This window comes from Clavelina lepadiformis, chromosome 4 (assembly GCF_947623445.1).
Source record: "Clavelina lepadiformis chromosome 4, kaClaLepa1.1, whole genome shotgun sequence".
Lineage (NCBI taxonomy): Eukaryota > Metazoa > Chordata > Ascidiacea > Aplousobranchia > Clavelinidae > Clavelina > Clavelina lepadiformis.
Window position 1 is genome coordinate 24,345,940 of NC_135243.1, and position 12,507 is coordinate 24,358,446.

A 12,507-nucleotide genomic window follows, 5' to 3' on the forward strand; every position below is an offset into this window, starting at 1 on the left:
AATGGCATGTTTTCCAGCGTTTGACTGCAGGGATTCCTGCCTGGCTGGGTCTAGAGTAGAGAGAGATGAGTGCTTTTGATGAGCGCAATGAGAGTGTGGGAGATAAGAGAGAAAAGTTGCGGGTGCAGCTCATCCAGTTTCACCATCTGTAGCGATTGTGCTCGTCTGCCACTCGATAATATCCACAGAGATGTGGCCAACTGACACCAAAATGGATATTAACAAGGTTCGAGTGTTTAACAAATATTATTTCTAAGCTGCAAAGACTTCGCGTTTGTGTTATCGTTTTAAAGTGATAACGGGCGAGCGAGTCTCTTACTCTGTACAACAACATAAAAAACATATTTTTAATCATCATGCAGAAGGTGAAAGAGGTAGGCTAGTTCCTCTGTATTGCGGGATTTGTTTAAAAAAACTTAACATTTTCAAAGGACTCCAATAGCCTATTTTGCTTCGAGCTCTGCATTTGATCAATCTATCCCGGGGATGTTACCATTGTCAATATGTAATCAAGTCATTTAAATGTGCAGGGGCCCCACTACCAGGCATCAGCTAATGCATTGGCTCCAGCGTTTGGTAAAGGTTGTCCCTCACTGGGATTATTGATAAACTTTATCGACAAACTGTCGTCGGTATTCCTACTCTCATGATCTATAAGTTAAGTTGTTAGTTCAACGACTCTTTCTCGAGTTCAGTGAAACGCGAACATGACGAACCAAATCAAAGATTTCATCGTCCGCCACACATTATTGAGCTAAAGTTAAGTAGCTAAAAGCTTATCGTAAGTCACTGTACAAGACTCTATAGCATTGGTCGACACAAAAAATTGCTCCCCAGAAGATTTTACGTTTAAGTTACATTTGTTAAACATAACACAACATTCTCTTGTGAGCAGTTACTGCATCAATCCAACCTTAAGCGACGCTGGTTCCTAACATTCTCAACGACAAACAATTGCATGTAAATCTAGATCGTTACGGTTGTATGAAATTTGTGGGTGAAAGTCCACCAATTGATTAACTACACCTTTCCTCCTACAAACCAATTGGCAAAACCAAATACTTTGGGAAAACCTTAGATCTGGATTTAGATAATATTTCACAGAAGCCTATAACCGATTGTAAACTGGTAACTACATTTAAAACGGTTGACGCCCAAAGTGAAAAACCTAAGCGTAAAAGCATAGAAACATCGCTAACACCATAAAATGCTTTGTATTAAACTGAGGTTGCACTCACTGTCGTTATGAGAGGTTTATTCTAAAGCTATACACCTAGGTTATAAAGCTGGTTAAATATTAACGAAGTTTTACGATTGATAAACTACGCGCTTACTGAATCTCTCTGTAGATTGTTTAAATACAAGGATAAGCTTTCCACTTATAATTTTGCTGAGAATCCAAACTGAAATCTAATTGAGACTTCTAAGAAATATAATGACAACTGCGAGGTGCCAACACGTGCAGGGCCGTGTAGGAAGCAGTGCAGGCCCGGGCCTGAAAGGAAATTTGAGCCCTTAGCAAAAAGCTTGTAATTCCTTAATATATGAGGCCGTTCCTGCCGACTGGCGACAACGTTTTCTGTACGTTTTTTCGACGCACTCTCTTTTACATGGACGACGGGTGACAGAGCTTTCTTGACCGTCGTCAAAACCTATAGCGCGAGCGACTCAAGTCCGATTGCTCGAAACTCGATTCCTTGTGAGGTTGCGTGTATTTCTCGGCAGCACTTTCGCAGAGACCGATCAGCCAAAACGCGAGGGAAGAAAATCGTATTGAGCCAGTAACAAACTTATGAAACAAACAAACGATTGAAGGAATTAACACTCGGTGAGCGGAATACAAAGCAAGTGATGAAGTACTGGCGGTGACATGCTGCCAACCGCCACAAACACAATTCATTACCGACCAGTTGCCCACCACCATTAATTTACACACATTTATGTGATCGGCAAATTTACAAAATGCTGACCGCCTAAGGGGAGTCCTTTAGGCCAGTAAAGCCTGCATTCCACCCTAGCCCTGATATATTAGAAATGCACGCGCTCACGTGTGACGTAGCATAGAGATTTGCCGTCATTTGCAGCTGTTCTGTTCAAGTGATCATTTCTTTGTAGCAGACTTACAGGAATTCCTTGCGTGTTCTGTGCACTTTTCTAATAGGCCTGTGATAAATATATCACCTAATGTAATATGAAATTGTGCACTACATAGAATTCTCATCTATGGAATCAGTGAAGCATAACGTGACGTAATCGATTGTTCCCTTGTGCGTGCATTTTGATTCATTCAGTCCTTTTTCAGTCGTACGTTCAACGCCGCAACATGTCTCTGTGCTGTTGCTGTCATAATGTTCTATCTTGATGTATTCGTTCAAAGAAGCTTCAAATATAATCAGATTATACAGTTATCATTCCTGTGTCATTATTGCTGAAGTCTATCAAAGTTCACTATTAAGTAATACACAAGGAAACAGACTTTGTAGTGTAAGTGGGTAAACCTTACAGGCTAAGGTACCATTATACCACTTTTCATTACAAACTAATGCAGCCGAGTGAGGACGAATTGACGATAAAAGAAGACATTTCCATTACAAGTGTGGTGGAGCCGAAATCACTGAGAACTACGCTTCTTTTTTGAGCAACCTATGAACAATTAAATTTGAGGTTGAGAGAAGTCTAGTGATCTCAGACTGCAAATTTCGAAGATATGTCTCATCCACAACCCATACAACACTCATTGGATCTAGCCGACAGACATCTCGACAATATGACATTCGAACAAATCAACTACAACGACGGTGACGAAGAATCGCCTGGACTTCAGTCAACTTCGAATGCAACAATGACCGACGAACAAAGCACTCCAGTGAAAACACTTTGTCGGTATTTGGACATTCAGTAATGATTTTTTGTTTGTTTTTTTCTCTATGTAATATATATTATAGCGTTATTGTGTAGTTTACCTTAATTGATGGTGGCTTAGTGGCCATGATCTCTAAACGGTTTTGAGTCATGCCGTGGAGAAATTTTTCTTTGTGTTATTTTGTTATGCTTTAAAACATAGCGGTTGTTTTCGAAGGTTAAACAAATGCCCAAGGCTAACACCGATACACTATGTTGAATGTCAATTACAAAACGTATTTGACTAATTTTATATATATTTTGTAATACGCGTATTTCCAAGTGAAATATTCACACAGCTATACTGGTAAAACCAGATGCTGGAATATTATTAAATGGTCTTGTGATGAAAAGACGAGTTTAAACTATACAGAAGGAATAATGTATAGAGTTTTGTTTACGGAAATCGGCGTCACGACATGTGAGATGAAACACTTGCAGCCGTTTCCTCATTTTGCTATCCTGCGTAAGAAACCGCAGCTAGCATAAAATTGTGCCAGCTAGCATAAAATTGTGCCAGCTAGCATAAAATCATACGCGTGATGTGTCACATGACATCCTGTGCTCTGCTTTCTATTTAAAGTCGTGACATAAATGTCATCATTGTTTGTTTGGTATGCTAATTTTGAGTTACAGAAAACATATTACTGTCTTTTTGCGAATATATTGCCAATATGAATTGTGTTGTAACTATGTTTCAACGTTTATTGTCATTTGATATACATTTAACGTGTTATATTGACTTTCGTTATCCACACTATTGTTCTAATTATTGTTCACCGAGAATTGTTTTTATCATGATCAGAAAATATCGTGAGTTTTTTCAAAACTTACGAAATTTTCTTGCGGAAGGTTATGTGATAAATATATCACCTAATGTAATATGAAATTGTGCACTACATAGAATTCTCATCTATGGAATCAGTGAAGCATAACGTGACGTAATCGATTGTTCCCTTGTGCGTGCATTTTGATTCATTCAGTCCTTTTTCAGTCGTACGTTCAACGCCGCAACATGTCTCTGTGCTGTTGCTGTCATAATGTTCTATCTTGATGTATTCGTTCAAAGAAGCTTCAAATATAATCAGATTATACAGTTATCATTCCTGTGTCATTATTGCTGAAGTCTATCAAAGTTCACTATTAAGTAATACACAAGGAAACAGACTTTGTAGTGTAAGTGGGTAAACCTTACAGGCTAAGGTAACATATACCACTTTTCATTACAGGCCTATCTAGGTTAGGGTGGAATGCAGGCTTTGCTGGCCTAGAGGACGCCCCTTAGGTAGTCAGCATTTGTAAATTTACAGATTACACTCTAAACAGATTTTAATCGCAACAGCGTTTTTTCTTGTAAGATACGAGTTGAAATCTAACAAAATATCGAAATGTTATTATAAGTTACATATTCTTATTGAAACCTAAACTTCGTTGGCTATTTTTTAATAACTTACAGGCAGATGTTTCACAAAGTTTTGAAAAGTTTTTTATTTAATAAAATGGTGTAAATAAAAGATTCGATGAAATAAAAGTGTTAGTTTTTGTTTCATTTCTGTTGTCTTGTCTTCACATCAATCTAAAATTATTGCTATTTTAAATAAGCCAAATTACCTCTTCTTTACCAAATACACGTGTTTAATTTTGACTTTAAGTTTTAATTGGCTCGGCTCAATAGCTGAGTGGTTTGAGCGCTGGAGTCGAAAGAAATGTTAGCTTTTGTTCCTTGTTCGATACCCAGTGGCGCCATACCGCTCTAATACCCTGGGGCAAGGCATTGAGGGCACATGCTTCTTTTCAGTTGATCTGGTGGACAGTTCTAAATTCGGGCAATACTATAAAAGAAATTCTAAAACCAAAATAAAAAATGTGTGACAATCGGAACTTGCAAAAAGACCGACTTGGTAACCGAGACTCGAATTTTAATTACATTTTATTTAAACTTTTGGTGTTTCTGCCATTTCCGCTGCGTATATTTGCAAAACTGCCGCTAATTAAGTCTGTGATAAATACCGTAAAACCTCTATTTGAGCGCCACCTCTATTTGAACGCCACCTCTAATAGAACGCCACTTTTAAAGAAGGGTTGAAAAATAGAGCGCCTCCCTCTAATTGAACGCCACCTCTAATAGAACACCACTTTTAGCGGCGGAATTGTATTAGCAGGTATTATATTAATTGTATTTAAAGAAGGGTTGAAAAATAGAGCGCCAACCTCTAATTGAACGTCACCTCTAATAGAACGCCACTTTTAAACAAGAGTTGAAAAATAGAGCGCCATGGCGGTGAAATAGAGGTTTTACGGTATATCAATTAATGTAATATAAAATTGTGTACGACATAGAATTCTCGTCTATCGAATCAGCGAAGCATAACACTGCGTGACGTAATCGATTGCTTCTCTCTTACTGTGCGTGCATTACGAGTCTCATCACTTAACAGTCTTACGTTTAACGCCGCAACATGTCTTTATGCTGTTGCTGTAACAATGTTCTATCTTGATTTATTCGTTCAGTGATGCTTCAATATAAACAGATTATACAGTTGTCATTCCTGTGTCATTATTGCTGAAGTCTATCAAAGTTCACTGTTAAGATATACACAAGTAAACAGACTTTGTAAGGAAGTGGGCAAACCTTACAGGTTAAGGTACCATTATACCACTTTTCATTACAAGTCTCAAAACGGTTGAGACCTTTCACAAATAAATTGCCTAGATTGCATATAAATAGCCCATTGGTGTCCAATATTTTGATTTCTATACGTCACAAAGCTACTTCACTTGAGTTTTAGTTTAGCTGTTTTGCCATTAATTGCTGCGTAATTAGTAATTACCAACTTTTACATGTAGGAGATCTCTACATATACCGACGTTGCAAAGTGACAATGAAAACCAGTCAACAAAAAGTTAAAAGTCCTATTTTTAACTTGGCGTCACAGACAAACTCCACGTTAGATATTTTACCACTACATTAAGCCACGTTTTTCGAGCAAGTAGGTTTGTGCGTCTATCTTCCACTATAAGGGATGACATTGAGAATGCTGCCATATAAGTAACCAATCAGAGTTTAATGCGGTGTGATACCGTTGGTCAGAGAAGCCACAAACATTTCTGAGCTAGTGGTGCGAAAACGTGGTTTAAAGATTACAACTAAAGCGCTTTTTCGACTTTTCATAAGGATTTCTCCTGAAAGTTAATAGCCCTGGATAATGACTTTTTGTAGCGTCAATTTTTTACGCACAACATCTCACACCTTTTATACTAGACCCGGAGTGCTGCGGAGCAGGTGCGCCACACTGTGACTCAAATGTTTTGTGCGCCACTTTCGCATAACCTTGGCTCAGTGAGTACAAGCCATAGATATGGTACAAGGCACAAGCCCGTTTCGCAGTCTCTAAGCCTGTATTCAGATTGTTAGCGAAATACTGACATAAAAATAATCAAATGAAACCCTTATTACTTGAAGAATGTTTGCTCGTGTAGTCTGTTCTGTAGCCTTTGGTCATGTGGTCTTTATGAACAGTTCTAAATTATATACCGCCGGTATAAAGGCCTAGTAGGGCTGCAGTTACATGGGTGGTACCGTATAGGCCTACCATAACATTGCAGCATATATTGGTGTATGGTAAGGTAGTGTTTCGTTTTAACCCATGCGCTGACTATATTGAAGGTAAAGTGACAGTGGATCGTGAAATGCGATATAGGCTAGCAGGCAGCAGCTTTATATATAGCAGGATGAAGTGAACTACCAAAGCGTTTTAAGAAAAGGCTAATTTTATGCTAAAATACCGTTCCAATTAAATCAAAGTTAGTTTTAACAGTTGCTGTAAATCTCAAATGTTTGTTCAGTTTGTAGGATAATAAAAAGTTCAGCGTAATAGCGGGGAATTTTTTTTAAAAACAACTCCTAAATTTTCTGAGCTCTATAAAATATGAAAAGTTACTCACTTTGCCCCATTTTAGTTTTTATAGCAGGGTTACTAATACATGGTAGTGTATAGATGATGCTGTATATTGTAGCTTATATTTGCTTTATGGTGTAAAATGCATTGTAAATATTATGTTCTGGAATTTGGAATTACCTAGGCTCTTGTGCAAGATTGTTAATTATGGATTCGCTTATTTCCAAAAATGACAAGAGCGTGTTGCAGATTATACTAAATCCTAATCTTCCATTCACCGAAGAAGAAGACAATATTGACTCAGTAGAAGGTATATATATAGGATGTTTATTCCCTGGGGATAATGTTATCAATTAGATGTTCTTAATTTTTTGTTATTATAAAGCTCACTTGTTAGGTCTAGACCCTAGTTCACGACTTCATGTAAAATAGTAAAATAAAGTATAAATCTGTGTTTGCAATTTTTCTTGGTTTCCCTCGCTCCACCTATCAGCTTTCAGAACCTTACCGGCATGTTCACGTGCTTTCTAGTTCATTGAACAATTGTGATCTGGACCATTCAATTAACTGCATAGATTATTGTGATTGCAGAAATGGTAAAAGCCCGTTAACTTATTACTTGAGGTCGTGATTAAGTTCCAAACCAAACAGTTGACTTTGTGTCCAACCGCCTGTGTGCCTTTCAGATAAATGTGTTTTTGCTAAACTTCCACACTCATTGTATTAACTTCTATGAAGAATAGAATTAAACAGCATTAACTTGTATTCATACTTTAAAGCAAACTCGATTTTTTGTTGCATGGACAGACCCAGATGCCCAATTTGATGCCGTAAAAGTGGAAAAGGTCAAAGAGCTGGAAAGAGAAGGAGTGAAACTCGCTGAAAACAAGAAGATTGTTGAATCCTTGTCTTGCTTCGATGAAGCGATTCAAATTTTACCGGAACGCGCGTCCGCTTATAACAACCGTGCACAAACCAAACGCTTCAATAACGACATAGATGGTTGGTCATTTTATATAGAACAGAGTAGAAGAATAAAGCTGATGCCAAGTGTTCACCAATTGCTCAGTGAACTAGTGGACTAAAGAATTCTAATTGTTAATTAAAGGAGCACTAGAAGATTTAAATCGGCCGATATTACTCGGCAACAATCGTGGAAAAGTTGTCGGTCTTGCATTTGCGCAACGCTCCATCATCATGAAGTTGAAAGGTGATGACGAGGAGTCAACAAAAGATCTCAAAAGAGCCGCAGAGCTCGGGAATAAATTCGCTAAATAAGAGGTTAAAAAGATTAAACTAATTTGTGACCAATATTACTGCATGAGCCGTAATATTCTTTCTGGATTTAGCATACACAGAATTCTAATCAGTTATTTTCATAATAATTAATATCATTTAACATTATGCTGAAAGTTTTAGCAGTAATTTGCTGTACGTTTAATGATGAATTGGTCGTAATTAGTATGAGTGAGAAAACTCACATCATACAGTATATATGTAAGTACTGGTATTAATCATATTTTCAAATGTTTATGTTATCATATAATAAGCAAAAAAATGCTGGAAAATGTACATACGATACATTTTTACTGAAGTTAGGGAAAAAGTGTTCCTTTGAGTTTCATTCTTATTTGTTTGTCTTTGATTTGCTTAATTTGTTGTCGCTGTTACACTGATGCAAAATAAGCTGATTTCTGCGAAAGTAACCGGTAGACACTGACACACTGTATCTATTGCAGTTGGTCCAGAGGAATCCGTACGCCGCTCTCTGCAACCAGATGCTTTCACAGGTCATTGGTGAACTTCAAGGCAAATCTGATGAGAGCTAAATGCAGAGGCTGATATTGCTTAGTTAACAACTTGCCAGTGTTAAGGCAACGCAATGCTGTGCACTGCGCATAATTTTGGTAATTTTTATGTCAACCAATTATTTATTTGCGCTTAATTCTGTTTTTTTTGCATTGTTTTTCCTGATACATACACACAAGTTTGCCAATACACAAGCCATAGATAGATTATTATCTTAAATTTTAGCAATGACAAATCACAAAATCTCTCTTGCTTTTCATAAGCTAGCCATCTATTCGCGATCAATTCATTTCAAATGCATATTTTACAGACTTACTGTCAGTGCCATGACCGATATCATGTAAATTTTAATGGGTGTGGTTCCTGTACACTTATGTTAATTTGTCATGACTTTTTAAAAATTTTAGTGAACTAGCTTGTTTTTGTATAATCTTTTTAGTTTAGTCGTTGATACAGTCACAAACTATTTTGTATCATGCATATTGTAGATGATAATCAGAGATTGGTGGTCGGTAGTTTTATATGTTCCATGGACCACGGTACAATATCTTGGTATTATAGTACCACTGTACTGCTGTCAGTGGTTTTATCTTTATGACGTGGAACTACAAATGCTGAAACGTACAACATGTTGCCGCAAATGTGTAAAAGTGCATGTTTCAACAAGATGTTTTAGTTTAGTTGTTTTGCCATTAAACGCTGCGTAAATATCAACTTTTACATGTAGGAGGTATCTACATATAAAATAACGATCAAGACCAATCAGCCTAAAGGTAGAAAACCCTAATTTTATCACGGCGTAACAGACAAATCCCACGTTAGTTATTCTACCACTACATTGAGCCACGTTTTTCAAGCAAGTAGGTTTGTGCGTTCATCTGCCACTTGGGATGACATTGAGAATGCTGCCATATAAGTAACCAATCAGAGTTTAATGCGGTGTGATGCCGTTGTTCAGAGAAGCCACAAACATTTCTGAGCTAGTGGTGCGAAAAGGTGGTTTAAAGACTACAACCGCTGTTGGCCCATAAAGTAGTTAATTGGCTACATTTCAAACTTATTTCGAGGTGATATGCCTACGGTTTAAGGCAAGGTGTATATTTTTTTCAGGTTAAAGATTTGGTTTATGACGTCATTTCTACGTTACAAATCTGTGAGTTTCTTCTCGTTAAAGTCGTGTATTAGAAACACGAAAATGTGCTTTTTCGACTTTTCAAAGGGATTTATCCTGGAAGTTAAGTTAGTTTAATGTTTAAATTACAAACCGGCATTTTATGTGGTGTATTGCAACGTCTGTATCATGTTCCTGCACCGGTGAAGGTTTATAACAAACACGACAAACATCGCACAATGTGTCTAATTTGCCATCAATAAGTTCCTGGACTTCCACAGAGAGTTTTACACATTTTAACTTCAAGTTTGCATTTTGCTGCGCGCGATCCATGAATAACGTGATAAGCGACAGATTTGCTTCTTTTCAGCTTTTCTTTGTATTTACATGATGTCGATGTGTTGACAGCTCGTGTATGTTACAATTTGTGTTTGGTTTCTTGCGCCTCATTATCAAGATTTGCTTCGTCGTAGCCTACACGAGACATAATGTTTGCTTTTATTTCTATATTGGGGCCAGACTAATTATTATCATTTTTTGATTTTGCCGCATTTAGCGTCGTTGATCCCATCCATACCCGTGCCCACGGGGACTTTCCTTGTTAATTTCATCGCTTCGTTGTTTTCAGATTGCTTGAGAAAAATCAGTCAGTTCTATTGCGAGTGTTTGTAGAAGGACGTTTTCTGTTCTTTTCGCAATCACCTACCCACCCCACATAAAAATGTGTACAGACGTGACTCTGATATTATTGCCGATGTGACGTCACGTGTAGTGTATTGTGGTGTGACACCGACAAGGAAATCGAACTGGAGATCATGTTACAACAAGGACGCTCCTTATGGTTTAGCTGCTGATCATGCTAGGAAAATATCAATGACGGAACTATGCGTTTGGTTTTGTTATTGAGCGCAAATTGCCTTCAATAAACTATAAACTTTCTACACTAACTATAATATACATATATAATATACACTAACTAACTATAATATAAACACTAAACTTTCTAAGTACGCGGAGTTTTCTTCTTTATAATCTGAGGCGAACAAACACGTTGGTGCTGGTGGAGAAAACCGCGTTCCTTCTCCTTGAGGCGCAATTATTGTTTTGACAACTCTCGGCTGTACAGAGCAGTTGGAACGAAAACCTCTCATTTGGCGACCAACAAGTTACTGCTAGGACTGGAACCACTACGATCATATTAGCTTCACGTCATTTCTCTTCAAACAAACTGACCGAGCTCCATCGCCGCCGACTCAAGTCTGCCCTCAAATGTCAGAAAATGGATATTTGACTGAGATTTTACCAATGTAGTTTGGAATGTAATGAAACGTGTGCGTCACAGCCGAGCTGTGCTGTTACTTGGGCTTGACAGGAGAATAGTTGCGTGTGCACTATTATTGTGGATACCAGTACGCAAAGTATCAAATGCACAATTCATATTAATTTTAAGAACGATTGCCCATGCAGGCAAATTAGTTTGAGGCGAAGAAGGATGTAACCAGGTCATTTATTTCTGATTCGAGTTAAGTCTAGTCAAGTCAATTTAAAATATGACTCGAGTCAAGTCAATGACCTGATATTTTCTGACGTCACACTATGCGTTGTACTAAAGCTCATTATGACGTCATCGTTGTCTGCAGAATAGTCTGTTGCATTCATTTACTAGAAAGAGCAAAATGTGAAATTGGAACCAGAGTGAGCTTGTGTGACAAAAATGTTGCCACGTTCACTTAATCAATGAACGTTGCATTGATGTCACTTGTTTCTTTCACATTTGGGCGTGGAAGAGGACAAACGATCTCGAGCTTTTCTTGGTCTGCGCGTGGCTCAACTTTTAGGTAAAGTTGTGATATCCATATCCATATTTTAATGTTTTGTTTTTAAGAAAGTGATCTCTTTGCAACATGGCGTCAGATTGGTGGGAATATAATAGAGTTTGTGGTTGAAGTTACCACGTTGTGGGAAAGATGCCGCCTCCACTTTAACTGACACATGACTTATACAATGCTAAAAGCTTTCAGCACTCGCATTACAAGTTAGGAAAGTCTCAAAGTTATGACTTCGATACAAAAGCGAGCACTTTGCACAAAATAAACAAAGCTACTTTTCTTCTATTAGAAATTGTTTGTTTCGTACTATTACATTTATTCATCTCTCTCGAATCTTTATTTTATATCTATTAGTCGTGACATACTGTATATATTAGTAAAGTTATCAAACTCCTGTGATAGCCTACCTGTTATTGTATGAGCTCCCTAGACGACCCGAAATATATAGGATTATAGGCTATATAGGTCAAAACGACGAAGTTACGCAACAGCAGTTGATGTAAAGTTCGCATTGATATTGATAACTTTGGTAAGATTGAGCTGCATTCTACACACCAGGTGGTAGCAGTGAGCGACAACAAAGCAGGCACAGAAACTTTATTAAATAAAAGTTAACATGTTTCGATCAACATTTTTTCTTGTCCAGCCCAGAATGACTTAAAGTGGTTGCTATACAGGTATTTAAATATTGTGACGAAATATAATTGTCAGTGTGCACAGGACAGGACAATAACAGGAAATAATGAGAACATTAAGTCTGCAGCATTGTTAGAAGTAAGATTTTGAGATAATCAAGAAAGAAACAATGAAGTTGTCAAAGCAAAGCGATGAACCGCACAATAGTATAGACGTCATAATGCGCTGTATTATGGTGTTTCAAGTGTTTAGAATTGGACAATCTCGTTGTTTTTGTCGAACGCTCAGCGCTTTCAATTCTCTATTGACGGCGCCCGTTATG

The 12,507-nt window shown here is 37.6% G+C and overlaps 1 protein-coding gene across 1 annotated transcript; it reads left to right on the top strand.

The window, feature by feature from the left end:
* Positions 1–6,866: 6,866 nt before the first annotated feature.
* LOC143452436 (tetratricopeptide repeat protein 36-like) lies at positions 6,867–9,263 on the top strand. Its single transcript, XM_076953415.1, has 4 exons — positions 6,867–7,110; positions 7,608–7,802; positions 7,909–8,081; positions 8,540–9,263. The coding sequence occupies exons 1-3, from the start codon at positions 7,008–7,010 to the stop codon at positions 8,076–8,078; spliced, it is 468 nt and encodes a 155-aa protein (XP_076809530.1). The 5' UTR covers positions 6,867–7,007; the 3' UTR covers positions 8,079–8,081; positions 8,540–9,263.
* The last annotated feature ends 3,244 nt before the right edge of the window (positions 9,264–12,507 follow it).